The 22,406-nt window shown below is 53.0% G+C and overlaps 1 protein-coding gene across 3 annotated transcripts in view; it reads right to left on the bottom strand.

Annotated features, from left to right (window-relative positions):
• The window catches only part of GPR26 (G protein-coupled receptor 26), a 30,499-nt gene extending 11,758 nt beyond the window's left edge, over positions 1–18,741 (bottom strand). For 2 of the 3 annotated variants that reach the window (XR_004301681.1, XM_032423121.1), the window contains exons 1-2: positions 18,026–18,741; positions 8,710–8,823 (exon numbers count right to left, since the gene is read on the bottom strand). Coding sequence is in view for 2 of the 3 variants with exons in the window: in XM_032423121.1 (XP_032279012.1) it covers positions 8,710–8,823; positions 18,026–18,693 (782 nt within the window). In the remaining variant the exon portion in view is untranslated. The remainder of the gene's footprint in view (positions 1–8,709; positions 8,824–18,025) is intronic. The other variant, XM_032423122.1, reaches the window with a different exon arrangement.
• Between the last annotated feature and the right edge of the window lie 3,665 nt (positions 18,742–22,406).

Genomic DNA, 22,406 nt, shown 5'->3' with positions numbered 1-22,406 from the left:
CGGTCCGCACTGTGCCAACCAAGTCTACTGATAGGTCCAGCTGCCAGAGCTGATGGCCTCTGGGCCCTACTCCAGGTCTACCCAAGCTGCTCTCAGCCAGGTAGTCAGAGGTGACCCCATGCAAACCCACCACTTCTACCTGCCTTTACCCATAAGAGTCTGGGTGCTATGTCGGGGTTCACACTGAGATGCTCGGGCATAGGGAGTTGGATGGGCATCCACCTTGTAGATGGGCATCTCTATATTTCCAGTTGCCTGGTCCCCAGGCTTTGGAGATGCAGCATGGCTGCAAGGCTAAATTATTGCCAACAGGCTTGACACTGACCTTTAACCCTTAATTCTGCCAGTTGTTACTCCTGTGACCTGAGGTAACTCATCTCACCTCTGAACCTCTGTAAGACGAGGATTCTAATACTTACCTTACAGGAGAGCTGTACTAGGTGCAATCAGGTATGTACTGGTAACCCCTCGGTGCATTACAGGTGTCCAATGAGAGGTGACAGGTGCAGTTATCAAGACTTCGTGTTCTCCAAGAAGGGGAGCTTGAGAACCTATCTGAAGACCTAAATGGTTCTTGACCCAGGAATGATGCTTTCCCACCTAAGAAAATTATCAAGCAGATGGGAATCGTTGGGGACCTCCTCCCAGCCAGCCAGATCTTCCTGATCAACTCAAAAAGTTGGCAGAGCTCACAGCAGAAGCCCCTTCTCTTCTCCAGCGTTCCAGTTCTGCCAGCTCCCAGCGTTCACCACGGTGGTCCCGATGCAGACCCGCCCTCTTGCATGCGTCCCCATTCATAAGGCTGGAATGGGTGCAAGCAGCAAAACAGGTCACGTGGATAGACAGTCACTGCAGGGGGGGGCAAAGATGAGCTTCCCAGGTGGCAGCTCAATGACGGGTTTAAGCGACACCTGGACAGCTGGCTCCCGGTCATCCCCCAAAAAAGCATCTTTCTGGTTCTTAGCGGGTCACGGCACAGAGTGCCTTCCTACTTCCTTCTGGGAGGAAGGCGGGAGCTCCTGTGTTCCCAGAGGAGAAGCAGAGCAGTGCAGCGCGAGGGACCCCGCGCGGGCTTTGGTTCCAGGCAGACCCGAGCTGGGACCCCGGCTGAGTCAATGACTGGATCGGGCGAGGCTAGAACCCGTCTGAGCCTCAGTATCCTCATCTCGAAATGAGGATGGGATGTAGGCACGGAGGGTGGCGCAGGTCCAGGCACAGAGGTGGGACTCAACAGGATTCATTTCGGAGCCAGAGCTGGTTCTGGTTCTTGACTTTTCCTCTCTGAATTCCACAGGGTCTGGCAGTTGCTGCCTCGGTGGTTTTGACTGTCATTTCCGGGCAGGGAGCGAGGTAGAGAACAATGAGTCGGTGCTGCATCTGGAGAGTCCCCGGGGCCGCTCCGTGGCTATCCAAGGCTGGCCTCAGGCCGCCCCGCTCCCTGTGCCTTGTGAGCCCAATGACCTTTGCAGTTCCTTCCCTCTCTGTGCCTCAGTTCTCCTGTCTGCAGAGTGCAGCTCCCACGGCTTGCCCAGCCCACCCCTCGGGAGCACTGTAGGGTCCATGAAGATAACATGAAAGTGCCTGGAAGGCACAGCATGTCAGGTCCAGCTAACCTGGTGCCAGAACGTAACTCCTAGCTCCCACGGGCCCACCTCTGCCCGACATGCTGCCTCCTGGTGCTTGTTAACCCTCGTGAAGCCAGGAGCCCTACACACCTCAGGGACCTGACTCCTGGCACGGTCCACACCTGCCTCATATTCTGGTTGCTTCTTTAGGCCTCAGACTGCCGCTGAGCTCAATTCACTTGAACCATCATCAACCAAGCACCTGGCAGGTTGGAGAGACACAGATGCCTACCACCCCCAGGAGAGCCTATATTGTGTGACCAAGGAGGTGACCTTCATCCTGAGCTCTGGAACTCTCCAGGGCCCACCCCTGCCCTGTTCCCAGGGCTTCTGCCTGTCCCAGGGCAGGGTGGCTCTCCACAAGGCCTGCTGAGGGGCAGCCGGCTGCCTGAGTCCTGGAGGACCTGTGTGATGGTTAATGTCACATGTCAGTTTGACTGGCCACGGGTGCCTAGACTAAACATTCCATTTCCAAATGTACTTAGCAGTTGAATCAGTGGGCTCAATAAGGCAGATTGCCCTCCCCAACTGGATGGGCCTCAGCCAACCCACTGAGGACTTGAATAGAGCCGGAGTCAGAGGAAAGAGGAATTTGCCCCTTTCTTTCTTGCCTCACTGATTGAGTTGGGACATCTCATCTCAGCTTCTCTGGCCCTTGAGCCACGACTTATACCATCAGCTCTCCCAGGTGGCTGGGCCTTCAGATTCAAATGGAGTCACACACCAGCTTTCCAGAGTTTCCAGCTTACAGAGGGCAGATTGGGGGACTTCTCACACTCTCTCTACGATCTATCGCTCTGTCAATCTATCGACCTATGTGTCTGTCCTACTTGTCTGTTTCTCTGGAGAATCCCAATACAACACGGTCATTTGACAAGGTGACCTACCCCCGTGGGCAAGAGGGCTCTGGGGAAGGGAGTCAGGGAGCAATCTTTGCATGCCAAGATACTTTCATGCTGCAGCCGCAGACGTGAGTGAGAAAGCAGGGGAGGGCTGGGGTCTGCGAAGACCCACTGGAGTGTTCTGAGAGTTTGAAGAGCTGGTAGACAGCCCACTGAGGTTGGAGGCCCAGATGCAGCATGGACTCAGTGCGAGACTCTAGGCAATGCAACGGCCCCCTACAACCCAGGCTTGTTTCCTCATCAGTGAAGTGTGTGTGTGAGTGTGAGTGTGTGTGTGTGTGTGTGTGTGTGAGAACTGGAGCTGTGGTTCTCAACACCACTCGGGATTAGAATCCCCTGGGAGGTTTTAAAACCACCAATGCCAGGGGCACCTGGGTGGCTCAGTTGTTAAGCATCTGCCTTTAGCTCAGGTCATGATCTCGGCATCCTGGGATTGAGCCCCGCATCGGGCTCCCTGCTCGGCAGGAAGCCTGCTTCTCCCTTTCCCACTCCCCCTGCTTGTGTTCCTTCTCTCGCTTTGTCTCTCTCTGTCAAATAAATAAATAAAATCCTTAAAAAAATAAATAAATAAAACCACCAATGCCAGGCACCACACCTGGGGATGCTAATTTAACTGGTCCAGTGTGAGGTCCGGGTAAGGGCTGGGGGTTCAAGCTCTCCAGGTAACGCTAATGTGAAGCCAAGTTGGAAACCCATGGCAGCTGATTAGGAACTGAAAACCACACAGCCGGTGCCCCTCTCCTCAGGCAGGGGAGGCACTCATTCACTGCCCTTTCCACCCACTCCCTCCCAGCCTGGCTTCACGATGCCTCTCAGCACGTGCTCAGCTGGGCACAGTCTGTGGGTTCCTGCTGGCCCCCAAGGCACAGCCAGCTTGCGCTCCCTGGATGAGATGCCCAGGAAGGGACCTTCCGCTTCCAACACCCACGGCTCTAGGTTCTCCACAAGGAATCACTTCCAGCAAGAAGTTAAATCCTGAACTACGCTTTGGGAGCAGAGTCTGTCTTCAGCTTCTACTGAGGTGGGAGGTCGAGTGTACACTTGGAAACCAGGTTGAAAAGAGCAGGAGAATCCATCACCACCTGAAGCGACCTGCATTCCAGTGTTGGTGACAATAGGGTGATCTGATGGACTCCCGGTACTCAGTGTGTGGTTCCTGGCCTGGACTCTCAGCAAGAAGGGAGAGTTTGGGGCAGGTTCTCTGGGGGTGAATATGAGAGCAAACCCTGCCCCACCCCACCCTGTTTGGCAGTGTGGACACCCTGGCCATGGAACTGTGGTTCTGATGTGACCTGGGCCACGCCCAGCACATACCTGGAGCCCACAGAACTCCCCACATGTAATGAGCACGCCGGCACATGCCCAACCCCTTGGGGTGTGCCTGGGGCCTCCCGTGACCATAAACATGACGCACCTCATCAGAATCTCTTCTCCCCTCACTCATAGGAGGGGTGTGGATGGAGCAGGTGGTTCCAAGAGGGGTATAATTTCATGGGGACTAACTCTGTGTTTACGTGCCAGCCACAAGCATCGCTCCCTGCCACCCTGATTGGGGCCTGATGTCCCCCCATTCAGGCCGTCCAAGAGCCCCTGCCTTGTTGCCCCTGATGTGGTGGAGGGAGGCAGTGACTTTGTTGCTCAATGGATGCTTCTTGATAAACTCTGATATTGGGCAGGACACCGGACACGGAAGGAAGGGAGGCAGAGAGTCCTGAGCACTCTTGGAGCGCAGCAGGAACGGGGGTCACAGGGGAGTGAAGGACACATGATATGAGCAGCTAGAAGTCAAGGGAAAGACGGTGCCGGGAGGAAGGGCTTCAGCACACCTCATTCCCCAGACCTCTCTAAGACCAGTGCTGTCCAACAGGAAGAGACGGCAAGCCACAGGTGTGGGAAGATGCAGGTGAAATTAATTCTAATCGTATAGTTTATTTAATCCAAGATATCACCATTCCCTATGGAATCAATATAAAAAGTATATATATATTTGGTCATGCTAAGCCATGGAAACCCAGTGTGCATTTTATACCTACAGTGCGTCTCAATTCAGACAGGCCATGTTCAAGTGCTCTAAAGGAACCCATGACTGGTGAACCCCATGCAGGGCTCTAAATCTGGCTCATGCTGTCCCTTCTGCTTGGATCGTCCCTCCAGCATAGCCAAGCCTACTTCACAAGGCTGGTCCAGGAAGCTCCAGCCAGGTGAGCTCGCTCCTGTCTCAGAAACATTGGACCCTGTACCTATCGGATGACGTCACATAGTGTTCTGTCCGGGTGCGAGGGCCATATCTACGGGGTCAGTGTCTCTGCAGAGGGGGTCTCCTGCAGGACCTCACCAACCCACGCCTCCTCTGCAGGGTCTTTTTTATGCTCTGCACAGAAAAGGTGCTAGAGAAATGTGTGCTGGAATGAAATGAGGGAATGTTTGCATATTTTATGAGGTTTGCTTAGGACGGTTCCTTTGTTCACATAAGAAAGCCAAGACAGGAGCCGGGTAGACTGGTGGCGGTGGGGGAAAGAGAGTCTCTTCGATAAATGGCGTTGGGGAAACTGGATGGCCACATGCAGAAGAATGAAACTGGACCACTTTCTTACACCACCCACAAAAATAAACTCAAAATGGATTACAGACTTAAATGTCAGACCTGAAGCCATAAAACTTATAAAAGGAAACACAAGCAGTAATTTCTCTGACATCAGCCGTAAAAACACTTTTCTAGATCTGTCTCCTCAGGCAAGGGAAACAAAAGCAAAATTAAACTATTGGAACTACACCTACTTCTGCACAGCAAAGGAAACCATCAACAAAGTGACAAGGCAACCTACGGAATGGGAGAAGATATTTGTAAATGACATATCCGAAAAGGGGTTCATCTTCAAAATGTATAAAGAACTTACACAACTCAACACAAAAAGAACAAATAATCCAATTAAAAGATGGGCAGAGGACCTGAATAGGTATTTTTCCAAAGAAGACAGACAGATGGGCAACAGGTACATGAGAAGATGCTCAACATCACTCATCGTCAGGGAAATGCAAATCAAAACCACAATGAGATAGCACCTCACACCTGTCAGAATGGCTAGAATCAAAACCACAGGAAATAACAAGTGTTGGCGAGGATATGGAGAAAAGGGGGCCCTTGTGCCCTGCTGGTGGGGATGTGAATTGGTACAGCCACTGTGGAAAACAGTATGGAGGTTCCTCAAAAGATTAAAAATAGAATTACCATATGATCCAGTAATTGTACTACTGGAGATATATCCCAAAGAAAATGAAAACACTAATTTGGAAAGATATATGAACAACTGTTTATAGCAGCATTATTTATAATAGCCAAGATATGGAAGGAACCCAACTGTCCACTGACTGATGATGAATGGATAAAGAAGATGTTTTTTATATATATATATATATGGAATATATATATTCCAATATTATATAATATATAATATTCCATATATATATGGAATATTAGCCATAAAAAGAATGGAATCTTGCCATTTGCAACAACATGGATGGAGCTAGGGAGTATAACGCTAAGTGAAACAAGTCAGAGAAAGACGGATACTATGTGATTTCACTCATATGTGGAATTTAAGAAACAAAAAAGAAGAAACAAAGAAAAAAAGAGACAGACAAAAAAACAGACTCTTAAATACAGAGAACAAAGTGGTGGTCGCCAGAGGGGAGCGGTGGGCAGGGGCTGGGTGAAATAGAGGGCATCAAGAGTACACTTGTCAGATGAGCACTGAGTAATGCACAGAATTGTTGAATCACTATATTATACACCTGAAACTAATACCACACTGTATGTTAATTATACTTCAATAAAAAAATAAAATTAAAATTTACCACTCCCCCCCAAAAAAGAAAGAGTCAAGATAGGAGCTGGGTCGGTGGTGGCAGTGGGCCTGGGGGTGGCTTCCCCGAAGCCGTATTTTGTATGTATGAGGTTTTCTGGGCATAGCTTTTTCTCCTTAGTAAGTTGCCATTCATCCCCATAAAAGAGGAACAGTTCTGTGAATATTTTTAAAAACCCCAAATGCATCAAATCCATTTGGAGGGAACATATTGCATTGTGAACCTACTATCAATTTTACCGAAACGTTATTTTCTGGGCACCATTAGATGAACCAGGCTATAATCAGAAAAAAAGGAAAATTTTGTTGGGAAATGAGATTAAGCCAGAGAAAAATCCAATAGTTTAAAGCTGGAGCCACATTACCTAGGCTCCTCTGAGGGTTCAAGTTCCCATCATTAGCCCACAGGTCCCCTCTCCAGTGGGATCTAAGAGGAGAGCCATCTGCCTGCCCTCCCCTCCCATTGCCTCTTTCCTCCTTGGATTAATCCCCTCACTGCACACACCAGCCCATCACAAGTACAAGGGAGGGAGTGCCAACCACAGATGTCATCCATGCCAGGCCTGTGCTGTCCACGCTCCCCATGCTCAAAGGCTTCAATCCTCAAAACAACCCTAAGTGGCAGGCACTGCTCACTTCGATGGGAGGCTGGAGGCTCAGAGAGGTGGTATCACTGGCCCAGGGTCACACTGCAGGAAGAAGTGCAGCTGTGGTTTGAACCCAAGTGGGCATGTTCCAGAGCCCATGCTGGTCACCGCCCTGTGGCCCCGCCCTTGGACAGCAACAGAAACCCGCTTGTCTCTGCCTGGGTTTCGTGTCCCTTGGAAAACCTGATCCATGCAAGCTCCGGGATCCTGGCTGGATGTGGCGCATCTAGACCAAGGGTTCTCACCCAGGGGTGATGCTGATCCCCAGGGCGGTGTCTGATGACATTTCTAGTTGTGAACACTGGGGAGCAGGAGCGGGGTAGAGGCGAGTCGTGGGTAGAAGACACAGTGCTGCTAACAGCCTGCAATGCACAGAGCAGCCCCCCCCGAAAGGGGATCCCACGCAAGATGTCAGTAGTGGGGAGGGGAGGTCTAGTCGACGGTTCTAGAAGGAAGAACTAACGGCTCTTGCTCTGCCCAAGTCAGACCTACCCAGAGACCTGCAGACCGTCCCAGGTCCTACATGCAAAGCGAGATTTCCCCCAGAGAAGGCGGCTGTGAAGAGACGGGAAGACACTCCAAGAGAAGAAAAGATGGGGGCTGCCATGGGGGAGTAGGGCCCCTAGGAGGAGGGGACAGATGTTCTCCTGGGCCAAAGAAAACGGATGGTACTACAGGGAACCAGATGTCAGCTCAGGATAAGGATGCACGAGAGGAACAGGGAGACTTTGTGGTGGGCTCCTCCTCCCCAGAGCATGCAAGCCCACCCTAGGAGACAGCCAGGCAGGGGGTCCCTTCCGCCTGCCAGCTGAGGACACCACGGGATGCTGGGATGCTGGGCTGTGTCCTCTTTCAATCTCTCTCTCTCTCTCTCTCTCTCTCTCTCACACACACACACACACACACACACTGCACAGATCCTACTTCCCAGGCTCAACATCCACTTCCTAATCAAACATCAAAGTCCCTTTTTATCGTCAACTTCCTAAACAGTGAAGCCATTCTGGATACAGAGTTGTGGTTTCTTTTTCCCCTCCACTGTGCAAAACTGATGGGATGATGCTTTTTGCCTGGCTGAAGCACAAGAGAGAAATCCTGCAGCTAGAGCGGGTTGGCTTTTGGAACGCACGGCCCCACGGCCAGCAAGCTGCTCCTCGGGGCACAGGCGGTGGCAGATGGGAGCGAAGATGGCCAGCTCACAACGCCTGCACTAACAAGCGGGAGGTGCCCAGAGCGGCGGGACAGGCAGGCCTACCTGGCTGGGCACGGGGCGAGCTCCCTGCTCCCTGGGCCGATGGCACGTGGCGCCTGCTGCTGACCAGGGTGTCCAGGCAGAGGACACCTGGGGAGCGGGGCCACACCGTGCCCAGTGGACAGTAGGAACCCAACCAGGGCAAGGTGTTTCCTCTGTCCATTCTCCCCTTTCCTTTCCTTTCGGGGCTCTTGGGGCTACAGGGTTAGACGATGTGATTTGGGAATCAAGGGGAGTCTTTCCCATCCCTTCTGGTTCTGAAGGCTGCATGCGCCCTCCTTCTCACCAAACCTGTGAAGTAAACTGTCACCCCAACACCCCCTCTGGAAACATGTGTTCAAGAGAGAGGCCGGTGACTGCTCCAGGTCACGTGGGCCCTGCTTTGCCCTCCAAAGCCCCAGTCCGGCCGGTGAGGCTCACCTGGTGATCACGTAGGGCGCGAAGCATACGAGGAAGGTCCCTATGAAGGTGCTGATCTTCTTGGTGGCGCGCTGCCGCCTCCTTCTCTGCTCCTCCAAGCAGCGTTCCCGCACACTGCGCATGAGAGAGGGGAGGGTGACTTGCTATTAATGAACACAGGCAGGGCCTTGAGTGCAGGGGCTCCGGGAGGGGCCAGAGAGACCTGAGGTCAAGTCCCGGCCATAGGCGTGTGAGACCTTGGACACGTGCATGACCTAGGACATGTGCGTGACATTGCTAAGCCTCAGGGTCATCATCTGTGAAATGTGCATAGTAATATAATAAAATGCCACCAAGGGCTCTTTGGAAAATTAAATGCAAAAAGCACACAGATGCACGGAATGTGTTCAATGCGTAAAGCACATAAAGCAATTAACACAGGGCCCAAGTGCAAGTAAATATAAATTCTCATTATTACTACTCATGAAGTTCACTGATCACCTGCTGCATGTCAGCACCACAGTCTACATTCTCTCAGTAGTGTCTCTAATTCTTGTCTTTACTGATATTCATCCTGCCAGGTGTGCTCGACCTGCCACGTGGGTTTCACCTGCCCTGTTTTACAGTGAAGAGTATGAGCTCAGTGAAGCCAAATGGTTTGCCCAGCTGGTAAATGGAGACAGGATTTGAACCCTTGTCTGTTTCTCAAAGCTGGTCCTTTCTACCTGGGCTGACCTGGACTCTTCCTTTCCTCCACGCCTTCAGTCCTGGATCTTCCATCCCAAAGCCTCAGCCTTGCCTGCAGCTATACACACTGCCTTAGGGGGTCACAGGGAGGACTCTTGGGGCTACAGGGTTCTCAGGGGCTAAGTCCCTGGAGCTGGTGGAGTCAGGACTGGGCTGTGGCTAAGAGAATGTTAAGTCTCTGGGAAATCAGGGACACAGCTTAGAGGATGGAATCAGGAGCTTGCTGCCTATGCTTCTAACCACAGCCCGGTCCTGACTCCACCAGCTCCAGGGACTTTCGAGAACTGACATCTCACGCCAACTGAGAGAAGTGGTTCATGCAACCCATTTCCTGTAGGCACAGGGTAATTCATGAGCACCAGCGAGCTGTCTGTTACCAACATCAGAGAGCCCGAAGGGCCAGTCCAGCCGTAAGGTCTCACATGCTCCATTCCATGGGATTCCATGTGGGCAGGTGTTTCTACTATTTATTTATTTTTTTAAGATTTTAACTATTTGAGAGAGAGAGAGTGAGCTTGAGCGGGCCAGGGGGCAGTCAGAGGGAGAGGGAGAAGCAGACTCCCCACTGAGCAGGGAGCCCGATGCGGGGCTCGATCCCAGGACCCTGAGATCATGACCTGAGCCGAAAGCAGACACTTAACCGACTGAGCCACCCAGGCACCCCATCTACTGTGTATTTTTAAAATAAATCATATTATTCCAAAAATGCACAAGGAGAAAGACTGCAGACAGAGTTGCCCAGGATGTGGAGATAATCTGGCCGATAATATAGGCCCTTGCTATAGAGCCCCGGCTCCAGAATTAGGCCAGTCTGTTCAAGGAAAGCAAGGGGCAGAGGGAATGTGCATGAGCCAGGTTCACAAGCAGCATGAACGGCAGGGCGACCTCCCCTTCCTTCCACAAGGACTACTGTTTTAACACTGAATTAAAACAGGCCCCTGAAATTCTTGCAGGACTTTCTCCCCTTGCCTTGGAATGTAGAGTTGGGAACTGGAGTTTGGTTTTGTACAAACAGGTTTCACACTGGCTGAAAAAGTATTACTATTAAATCACATTACTAATTAATTTATAATAACTAATATTAATAAAAACCCACACTTCTTGAGGCTTTAACCCGTCCCACTTTAGACCCTTTGATGGAGAGTCACGTGCATTAGTTCACTGATGCTCACCATGTCTCTATACGTTGAGGACTGATACAACTATAATCTTTTTTTTTCAAATAAGCGGATGAGGCACAGAGGGGTTAAGTAACTTGCTCAAGATCACACAGCTGGTGAGTAGTGGTGATAGGATGACCAACTTGTCCTGGGTAATCAGCACTGTCCTGGTTTTAGCACAGAAAGTCACGCATCCTGGATGCTTTGCATGGGACTGGCCCAGTTTTAAAATGGAAAACCTGCCTCCACCCAGAGCAATCCAGGACGGTCTGTTGCCCCACGTGATAATGGGATCTGAACCCAGGCCATCTGACTTTGGAGGCTTGAGTGTCATCTCCCAATGAGTGGGAGGGTCTTCACCAACCCCTTGGGAGGCACCAGGGCATCATCTTATCCAGAAAATCTGAAGAATACAGCCAGTGGGGGAGGAGGACCGGGGGACTTTGTCTGAGGTCACCCAGCAAGAGTCAGTCTTAATCTCCTGGCTCCCCATTTATACTTGGGTCTCTGCAGAGTCTTCTACCAACGTCCTCTGGCTCTTGTAACATGTGCACGATATGGGTGGGCATGGAGAGAAGGCACAGGTCCCCACCCAGGATGTCTGGGTGCCATGAGGTAACCGATTCATCTTGGTCTGCCCAAGATTGTCCTGGTTTTAAAACCCAAAGTCCTGCATCCTCAGAGAGCCCGGTCAGTACTCGGCAAACCAGGACAATGGTCACCCTAGGGCATGTGTGTTTGGTATATTCTCCATAACACAGGTCCGTTTGTTTTAATATTGAAATATTTCCCCCCAAACGTTCATGTAATTGACTTGAGAATTGCTGGAGATTTGGGACATGAGCTGGGTATCCTGAGCCATCATGGTATACTCAGCCCCTGAGAAACATAAGGCATTCTAGGTATCTCCTAAAAAATGAGCACCACATCAAGGGTACCCCAAAGAAACTGATGGTGGCACTGGGGCTGGGCCCTCCTCCCATCTGTGACCCTGACGATGTTGTCCATTTCTCAGATGCTTCAGAATAACCCCAATGAATAAAGGAGCTCTGAGTGAGATGTCCTAGTCCCAGCTCTGCCCTCATTGCTGTGTGGCCTTGGGGAAGTCACTAAACCTCTCTGAATCTGGTTCCTCATTTATCCAAGGGGAATTTCATAATAGCTATAACTAGAGCTACCATTTATCAGGCACAGAAATGACTCATCAGCTAGCAAGCTCTTGAGGAGTGAGGAGCTTCCTCTGGCACCCCCAGGAGGACTGAACTCCCTGCTGAGGGGCTGAGGACCCAGTTGTCTCCCCTTTCCCAGCTGCGCCAGATAGTCCTTCCTTAAAGACATGAGGAATACTTAAAAGCAGATATTGGTAAAAGCTTCGGAGGTCTTTGGGAAGAAAACCAGACACATTTCAGTGACCCGAAAGGAATAAAATGGACACTGTATAGACTGGAATGATCAACGCCACTACTGTACACAGTCAAAATCTGTGGGGAAGAATTCTCTCTGTTCCTGCAAAGCTTTGAATAGCAGGAAGCATTGCATGGCAGGCCCTTGCAGACAAGTTACTTCTGTGGGTGCCCGCAGTTCAAAGCTCAGCATCTGACATCCAGAAAACACCTAATCCGTCTATGTGGTATGAAGGGATGAGCCCTTAAAAAACCTCTTAGAAAATTAAGTCTCAATCATTTTTTTAAGTGACCTCCTCAAAAGAGATGATGGTAGAATCCTGTTCTGAAACCGATTTTTTTTTAAGTGAGCCTTAAACATCCTGAGCCGATTGGACAAAGCAAGACCATGAAAGCTTCCACTAACCTGGAGTCCTTTCTCGTTAATAGTGTGGTAGTAAGCATGTGGCCCCAGAGCCCGACGTCTGGGTTCAAATCCAGGCTTTGCCACTTAATTGCTGAGTGGCTTTAGGCAAGTTACAAACTTCTCTGTTCATCAGCCTCTTCATCTCTAAAACGACAGTTCTAAGAGTACTTATCTCCTAGGGTCTTACTGAGATTAACATCCAAAAAGTACCTAGGACAGTGTCTGACTCAGTAAACACTGACACGCTAACCATGATTAATATCTATTCAACATGTTTACTGAACGATTACCATGTTCCAGCACTATCTTGAGCTCCAAAACCACAGGGCTCCCTCCCACTATAAAAGTCTTCTTTCTGCCCTGTGCATGTATGAGAGACAGACAGACAGAAAGACAGAAAGAGCAGCAACCAGGGGCCATGCCAGAGGAAGGAGGTCTGAGCTGACTCCTGACTCTCGTGCTGGCTCTGTGACCCTCTCTGGCCTCCCGGAACCCAGTGGATACTGTCTTAATGGCCCTTGGCATGCCGCAGGTGTCCGAGGTGGATGCGTGTCTGGGTTAGCATCCACACGGGCCTAGGCATGTCTCTGCTCTGAGACGGACTGGCTAGACCCTACAGTCACACAGTCATGTCTAGTATGGGAAACCCCCTCATCCACCTAACCCAGCTCACAGATGGAGAAAATGAGGCTCAGAGAAGAGAGGAACTTGCCCCCCTCCCCCAGAGAGTGAGATGCTGGCAGAGCTAGCACCCAGTTACTGACTCCCGGTCTGGCGCTCCTGGTCAGGAACCACATGGCTGCTTCCCCGAACTCCTGCAAGAGGACGGATCCATCTTCCCTGCCCAGAGGCCCCCCTCCCCGATTTCCAGGTAAGGCCAGGGGGATGGCAGGAGAAGGAGGGCAGGGCAGCTGTGCAACCCTCTTGCTTATCATTATTGTGAAGCACAGGATGAGAGCAGCTCGCCTGCGCCCAGAACAACAGAATAAAATCACTCTGCACTTGCTCTCATTTTTTTCCCCCACGACAGCTTTGCAAAACTGAGCTCCTTGACATCTTGTAGCCCTGTGAGCTGTTATTTTATTTATTTGCAGATGAGGACACAGAGGGCCAGCCGGGTTTATGCCATGCCCAGGGTCCCACAATGAGTTTAGGACAGAACCAGGACTCCTGACTCCGGGATCTGGGGTGTTTCCCCAGATCCCACTGCCCTCCATAGGATCACAGAGCAATAAGCAAGCTGCGTCTAGCCACACGAATGCATTCTCCAGATAGTTCTGCGCACAGGGGTAGCAGCTGGAGTCCTCAGACTTCTAGGCTGACTCTGCAGTGCAGAGGGTAAGGGGCCCCAAATTCCCCTGGCCAGCAACATCCTTCCTAAGTACAAGCAAGTGCACCAGCATGGGGCTTCCCGAGAGCTGCCATAGGACACAACTTCCTTGTGACAAAGAGATGGGCTTTCTGGCATCGTGACATGTGGGGCCAAAGAGATGTTCCCCAGTAGGCGTCAATAAATGGCAGAATGAACGGAGAAGGCCAGGAATATCTGAAGTGAATAAATGAGGCAATCACAGCCAAAATCTTCCAGTCCCTGACACCACCATGCCCAACACAATGGTCTGGGCCTTCACTGGTCTCCAGATGACCTCAATCGGTCCTGAGCACATGCTCCAAGTACTCCCAGGGCATCCAGATTTGTTTTCTGGCTTTTAAAGAGAACAAAACAAAAGGCAAGGGAACAGGCTGACCAATGGTGGAGCAGACCTTGAGTTTGGGGTCAGGATGCTAGTGTGAAAAGTCATGTCCTCAGATCTCACAAGAGGGGACCTTATCCTGGGTCCTGGACGGTGAGGGGGACAACGCCCCTCCCCACGAAATGAAGACTTCATGTGCCCACCCAGAGCCCACATCATCCATTCTAGATCAAGTTCCAGGGACCCGGAACCCGGAATTCCCTGCCCAGATGCCCCGATTCTACTTCCAGAACGTGAGCAGGCACCCTCCCCAGGCCCATCCTCCCAAGGGTGGACAATGCCACAGGTGTGCTCGCTTGGCGCCTGAGTAGTGGAGGCTCCTCGTGGTGCTGGGTAGAGCCAGGGGTGGGGAGGAGAGGCAGGGGCTGTGTGCTTGGAGCCAGCTCAGCTCTCCGCACCATGGACGAGGCTGAACTTCAAGGAGCCCGAGAATTCTAAATTTGAACCCAGCCTTGCAGAGTGTTATAAATGTATACTTGTCAAGGTAGGAGGATAGAACATATTTCATTTAACAGTTTGTAAGCTTAATTTAGAACTTCTAAATATTTATATAGATGGTTTATGAGCCTCTATTTGCACTTTTGTCCCATCTATAAATCTTAGGGTCAGAACCAGGCACAAATTTTGGCTTGAAACATCCTAGACCTGTTAAATTAGGCAAGTGCACTTGCCCTTCTTCCCTGGGTCTCCCAATTTCCTCACCTGTAAGATCAAGGGCACAGTGAGGTTATCTCCATGGGCCCTTCCATTTCCTATGCCACAGCTCGGACGCCCTCCAGGGTGGACCCTTTAGCCAACCCTCTGTAGACCCTGATCACAAGGATGAGTGTGCTTCACCATCCCGTGGAGAAGTCCCCGACCCATCCCGGTGAGTGGCGGCCCTCAGCTGGACTGGGGGACCAGGGGTGTCACCATCGGTGCCCCGGCACCCCACCTTTGTCCCACGTCAGGTGAAAGCCCACAACTCTCAGCACCAGGGAGAGGACCAACCATCCCTCGTCAGGAGCTGTGGTTTGGGAGAACAGAACCAAGCAAATGGAGGAATCGGAGGACCAGGTGGGTAATAAATATTAGGAATGCTTAATTGCTTTACAAATGTCGCAACTTGAAAAACCACCACAGGAAGACAGGAGTGGGGAACGACAGATTTAATTTAAACCAGAGGGTCTTTTGGCATTGTTGAAACCAAGGAGTCCAGCCTGCCACTCACGGGATTAAACACTCTGTGGGAAGAGCAGGCCCCAGCAGGGAGCTTTCTGACAAACGTCACCCTGGGCCTCAGGGAACTCAAAAACGGGTCCCTCCTAATTAAGTCTCAGGAGGCCGTTAGTGTGGTGGCTGTTAAGGAAAACTTCCAGCGAGCAATGACTCCACCTGCCGCCCTGGCTGTCCAGATAAGGAAGCCTGGCTTCTGCTGATCCCCAGGCGCCCCTGGCTGTCAACACCACACCAGCCCAGGAGGCTTGGCTGATCTTTCTGGAGCCTTCGTGCCTAGGGCTTGGAGGTTCGAGGGGCAGCCTTCTCCGTCAGACCGAGCTAGCTCTGCAGTTTCTCCTTTACAGAGAGGAAGAGTTTAGAGCTGCCAGGAAAGAAGGCTGTGGATCAGCTGCGAGGAAGCTGGTGCCCTCTTGTGTGTGCCCATCACCCTACCCTCTCGCTCTGGGGACCTGACTCCACACAGAAGGCGGGTGGGGTTCACTGAAGGGACAGTGCCGTCACATCTGCTTGCTACGCCGTAACCTCAGGCTGGCCCTCGGCCAGTGGGGCCTGTCTGAACTGGCCGAAGGCCATCCCTGCCCCAGGAGCCCTTCCTCTACCCCGGTGCAGACTAGCGCTATCCCTTGGCCCCGCACGGCCCCATGACACTGCGAGTCGGGGCTCCTGAAAGCATCCCGGGGCTTCGAAGAGGTCAAGGTTCCCCCAGAGGGGACCAGAGGGAGCGTGCTGGCCTGGAGTCAGTGACAGGTTTGCAAGAGTGGAGATGGCCTTATATCCCAAATGGGCTAAAAAGGAGCCACGGCCCCTCCTGTTCTGGAACGTGGAAAGGCAGCAGGGATGGGACTTGCACTGGTCTGAATAAGAACGGATTCCTCTCCTGGTTCAACGCCTTCTCTGCTTAGACTCATGGTGGGAGGGCCCATGATAGGAATCGTTCTAGTCCCGGTTGTTCAACAACATTCCCTCAGCTTCTAAAACAGCCCCAGTCAAGTCCTGGGGATGCACCTTCTAAAGTGAGGTCCTCACGCCCCAGGAGATGGCAAAGGGGAGCAGTTCTGCAATTGCGGCTGTGGAGTATTTCCGAAAGGGACACTGAACCGTCAACAGATGCGGGCAGTGAGTCAGCCGTGTCTTTGTAGTCGATGTGCATGCATGTCCCCTGTGACATGTGCACATGTGGAGACCCGTCTGTTAGACGTGCAGTCTACACACGAACACGTGCGATTGTGTGCGTGCGGCTCACACGTGTGCACATGTGGGTTCATGGGCCCTGGTGTATTTGTGCTATCGGGCATTCACGTGTAAACACTGTACATGATTCCATGGGGAAGACTCTGTGGCTGGAAGCCTTGGCCCGGCACGGAATGAGGAGGGGCCATTCTGGGACGAAACAGTGGACACACGCGTGCATGCCTTTGCATGTGCAGACACAGTGAAGTTTAAGGGCTCTTCTTTCTATTGCTCATGGGCAGAAACAACCCACACTGAAGGAACCCTTGCTCAGACTGACACGTCCAGTCTGTCCGCCTCAGCCACGAGCTTGTTTCTCCTTGGGTGGGGAGGGGCATCCACACCGTAAGGACCCAGCTCCCTCACTGCCCCCAGCCACCCCCCTGAGGAGTTCTCTGTCTAGCTCGCTTTCTGCGCCATCCTGGGTGACAGAGGGGAAGGCTGCCCTTCCCTGGGGTGATGAGATCTAAAACGGCAGAGTCCTCAGGGACACCACCAGCTGTTTCCTTCCTTGGGTTCCTATTCCCATAAGGAAAACCAAGGTGAGCTCAGGACACCTCAGCTAAGAGTTTCCTCCTTCCTTCCCCGAGATGCTCCAGGGGATGGCAGGAGTTCCTAGGGAGTGGCTGCACCTGAAATGCCCACCCCGACCTGCCTTTCTGAGACAGTGGCCCAGTGAGGGTGCAGGTGGTGTGGGTGGGTTTTTCCCAGGAGCCTCGTGGGTGACACTCTCCCTCTGCAGGTGCCTCCGGCCTCCAAGTCTGGGAGACGCAGGGCAGTGCCGTTTGGGAAGAGCAGGAGAAGCCCCCCTCCAGTTCCCTCAAGAGCCCTTCAGATGCTCCTTTAAGGATCCACAGAGGAAGGTGCAGCCCAAGGACTCTCACACACACAGGATCAGGAGACAGAGGCAGGGCCAGACACAGAGAAAGGAAAGACCCAGAAAAGCAGCACCTTCCCACAAGAGCTCTCGAGGGGCTCCCCAAGCATCTAAGCCACACTCTCAGGGCCTGATTAGAACCCTTTAAAGGACTCAAGCAGTGAACAGAGATCACTGCCTTCTCCCCTGCTGTTTAAAGTGAAATCTACAAACACATCAAAGAAGTATCAGAAGTCCAACAAAGTTCTGACTCTGCTTTCTACCCCGAGGCCTCAAAAAACGTACATACTGTTTCACCCACGTTTTTGGTGGTTTGCTTTGTGGATGCTCTAAGCACCCGTCTCAAGACCGGCAGCACTGGTCCCTCCCCCCACCTGAGTTTTCAGAAGAAAGAATGGAGGCTCCGTGGCATAGGGGCCTGCTCGAGGCCACAAGCTGGGGCGTGGGGGGACACAAGGACCCCCTTCCTCCCACCAAGAGCCCTCCCCAAACTGAGCCCCCCCCCCACGGCCCTGCCCCCGCCCCCCCCGCCCCCCGCTCACCTGGGGTGGATGTCGACGAGCAACACGAGCGTCTGCATGGTGATCACGTCGATGCGCTTGCAGTGGAAGCGAGCCACCTTGAGCACCTTGAGGTACGTGCAGCAGAGCACGACGAAGGACAGCAGGAAGCTGAGCGCGTGGAAGGCGCCCGTGAAGACGGCGAAGCGCAGGCGCTCGTCCGGCCGCCGGCTGCACAGCGTGCACGACGCGTACAGCTGGTGGAAGCCGAGCCAGGACAGGGCGAGCGCGGCGGCGGGGAAGGCGAGCGCGTGCAGCCACGTGTAGGCCACCATGAGCGCGGCGTCGCGGAGGCGCATCTTGGCGCGGTAGCTCAGCGGGAAGACCACGGCCACCCAGCGGTCGATGCTGAGCGCGGCCATGCTGAGCATGGAGTTGGTGGCCAGGAAGGTGTCGAGGAAGGCGGCCAGGCGGCACAGGCGGTCCCCGGCGGGCTGCCGCTGCGCCACGACGCCGGCCAGCGTGAGCGGCATGTTGAGCACGGTGCACAGCAGGTTGCCGCACGTGAGGTTGAGGGTGAAGAGCGCCGGCGCCTGGCGGCGGATGTCGGCGCTGTGCAGGAGGCAGAGCAGCACCAGCGCGTTGGACAGCAGCGAGACGCCCATCGTGCCCACCAGCAGCCCCGCCAGGCCCGCGTCCCACGAGTTCATGGTGCGCGCCCGCCGCGGCGCTCAGGGCCCGCCACCCGGCGCCGCCATGGCGCCCCCGCCGCCGCCCCGCGCCCCCCCCGCCCCCGCCGCCCTGGGCCCCCCCCCCCCGCGCCCCGGAGCTGGCTGCCCGGCGCCCGCCCGCGGCCCTCACCCCATCCCTCTACCCGCGGTCTGCCTCCGCGGCGCGCACGGCCGCCGGCTCCCCGGCTCTCTCGTCCTGCCCTCTCCCCGCTCGCTCTCCCTTTCTGCTCTCCCCTCCACTTTCTCGCTGCCTCCCGCCTGCTCCCTCTCCCGCTCTCTCCTGGCTGCGCTTCGCTTCCCTCTCTCCCACTGCTGTTCTCTCCGTCTGTCTCTCCCACCCCCAATTTTCTCCTCCCCTCCGGTTCCTCCCCCTCCTCTTCTCTCCCTCTCTGGAATCGGGCTGCTTCTATCACAGAAATCCCCGCTGATGCGCACACGCGCTCTCACACACTGAGAGAACCGGCCCTGAAGGCTCCGGTGCAGGGTGATTGGCTCCTTGTAGCTCCCCCGCCCCTCCAGCCCTCCCCTCTGTGTGTCCAAGACAGGCTGAGTCAAGGAAGTCTGTCTGAGAAAAGGGACGGATGCCTGGGCACCTTCACGCCTCAGTGCCACCTGTCCCAGCCTGAGCACCAGCCCCGCCAGACCTTGACGTGGAGGTCCTACCCACCTGTGCCCGCCGGAGCTGCCCAGGGCTGATGTGCTCCTCCCTCTCCAGGCTGAGCTGGGGGCACTCAGGGAGGCTCCTTTGGCTCCACATTTCTCCATCCTGCATGACCAAGGGCCTGGCTCCAGGGCACCTGCGGTGCTCCTGGGGGTGCTCCGTTTGCCAGGTCCTCTTCCCCTCACCTTTCAGCCACAGCTTCTCAAGTCCGCTGGGGGCATGCTGCAACTCACTGTGACATCCTCTGGGCATCCCCCTCAGCCAGGAGAGGACTTTGTCTGACCACGAGCCCTCACAGTTGGACCAGCCTGTCTGTCCACAGTCAGCCTCAGCAGAGCCATGGTGGGGCTCAGCATTCCTGGCCTGAGTTCCAGCTGCTGCCATCAGCCAGCCACACACACCATCTGCCCTGGGTCTGGTGAGACAGCAAGTTCCAGTTTATGAAGGACCTGGATGACATAATGTGCCGAAGCTCATTAGAGAAAGGGGAAGATGGTGGGTGACCTGGCTTGGTGGCAGCCTCAGGGACTCTGGGCATGCAAGGTGTAAGCCTAGCCTCAGGAAAGTGTGCAGAGACGGTGGCCCTTCTGTCATTTTACCAAGACCCTGTGGGGAAGGTGTGTGGATCAGAGCTTCCCTCCCCCACCCTGAGAGCCTGATTAACATTTACCAGCACACCACTGCCGTCCCAGGACCCTGCACAAGTCACTGAACCTTGTTGAGCCTCAGTTTCCTTCTTTACCTTTCAGAGCTCTGATAAACAGTAATTACGATGGTGTGTGCAGAGCTTTGCCTCCCAGGGGAAGAAACGGAGCCAAATGTCAGCGATCTCCGCATTGCTTGGCCCCCTCACTCGGCCCACAGAATTCAGGGTTGGATACGTGTCTTTCATTAGATTCTTGGAGTGTGACATCAGAGTGAGATGTTCATCTGTGCGTCTCCCCTGCTCCCAAAGACTGTCCCCACACACAGCCCCTGGCATGAGATAGGTGTCCGCGCACTGCTGTAGAGTAAACGAATCAAGGAATACGTTTCTGGGGACACCATTGGGTCCACGGTTCTCACACTTTGATGTTTCTCAGACTCACCTGATAAACTTGGGGTACTGGTTAAAGATTGAGATTCCTGGGTCATACTTGGGGTTTCCAAATCAGCAGGTCGGGGGCTCTGCATTGTCAGTGGGCTCCTTAGGTCACTCCAATGAGGGTGATCTATGAGGATGCTCGAGGAGAACGCTCAATGAAAAGTGGGCCAGTGGACGGGCTAGATGTCTGCTCAGCCCCTGGGCACATCCTCCAACAACAGCCTGATGTTCTGGCCTGGAGGGACATGCTGAAGGGTCACCAGTGTGTGTAGGAAGCACAACGTCAAGTGCTGAGACCCTCATAGTGCTTCGGCATTTACAAAACACATCGAAACGTTATCACACTGTATTTAATCCCTGCAACAATGACAAGAAAAGGACACTGGAGCTCAAAGAGCATGCATGGGCGAGTTGGTAAGGGAGGAAGCAGGTATCGATAGCTCCCTAGACTGGCCCTTTCTGCACGCTACAAAGGGCTTCCATCACCTTCTCCAGCAGGGGTTCTTGGTCGGGAACTTGGAAGTATCTCAACTTCGCAACATTAAAATGATGTCAGTGACCATGTAACCAGGTCTAAGAGCAATAAGCTAGTGAATGTGCACACACACATGCACACACATCATTTTGAAGATCATTTGCCTTCTGAATTCCTAAAGGCAACATTGAAAGGTTAAAATGCCAGAAAGACACTCAGAATATTTTAACTCAGTTTCCTAAAGAACAGAATTCATTTTCTTCTGGTTGTGAACAATACTTCCTGCTCCTAGTGGGGCTGAAGGAGGACTGGTCTCCCTGGTGACCAGGTCCCCAGCCCCCGTGGCTTCAGCCAAGCTGGGCCTCACTGGATGTAGGTCCTGACAGAGCCCCAGACATCAGCAGGAAGGTCATAGTCACCAAAGAAGGGAGATGCCTGTTCCTGTCCAGGCCTGGATGCTGGGTCCCCACTGCCTCTTGTGAGTGAGCTCAAGCAGCTGGTACATCTGACTGGGGGACATGGGCTGTCAGTGCTTGGAGCCTGTCCTCAGGGGGCCACACTGGGGCCAGATCTGTATGTCTGCATACTTCTCTGAGCTGGAGAGAAGTGATGGGATGTTCATGACAGCGTTAACATGAGTCATTAAATACTGTAACTGGGCCCCATGGACATGCTCAAAAACAGAAGTGAGTCTCACCCCTTCAGATTGTTGAATATAGTTCTACGTGGAGGCAGGCACATGCACCCATGGTTGGGAATCATTCCTGCAACCCTCCAGCATAAGTATCATGAGTCTATCTTGACAAGTGAAGGAGCCAAGACCCAGAAAGACCCACAATGTGTTCAAGGTCACTCCAGGTGGGCATCAATAGATAGGGCAGAATGAATTAAGATGGCAGAATCAGGATTGGAATCCTTATCTATTGGACGTTAAAACCCATGTTCTTTCCAATTGTGACACTTTATTTATCACACACAATTTTGTCACATGTGAAAAAAAATTTTTTTAAAAATGTGTCACATGTGTGCTTGAATACACACACACACACACATACCACATATACTCACAATCAGATGTGGTCCTTTCCATGGCTATCTTTAAAAAGAGGTGAAAGATTTATATAAGCTGAACAGAAACTGGAATGTCACCACCACTCTGAGAGAGGTCTCACTGAAGTCTATGGCCATAGAGAACACTTCCCTTTAGGGAGTCAGAGGATTCTGGATTTTTGCAAGTGGAGGAGGGCCTAGGAGCTGGGGGGAGGGAGTTAGTTAAGCAAATGCCTAGAGGCCACTCTGGTTCATATTTGTGGTTCTGAAGAGAAGATGAGTCGATAGAATGGATGGAAAGAAAGGTGGTGGCAAATCCTGGATGTGAGCCCAATGCCAGGCTGAGGACAGAAAGGTCAGTCCCTTTCAGATGATGACTTTCAGGACCTGGAGCATCCAGCCTTCCTGGGGATACATCCCTG

Source organism: Phoca vitulina, unplaced genomic scaffold (genome assembly GCF_004348235.1).
Source record: "Phoca vitulina isolate PV1807 unplaced genomic scaffold, GSC_HSeal_1.0 scaffold28, whole genome shotgun sequence".
Classification (NCBI taxonomy): Eukaryota; Metazoa; Chordata; class Mammalia; order Carnivora; family Phocidae; genus Phoca; species Phoca vitulina.
The sequence above is the reverse complement of the archived record's forward strand: the minus strand, read 5'-3'. Positions and strand labels throughout refer to the sequence as shown.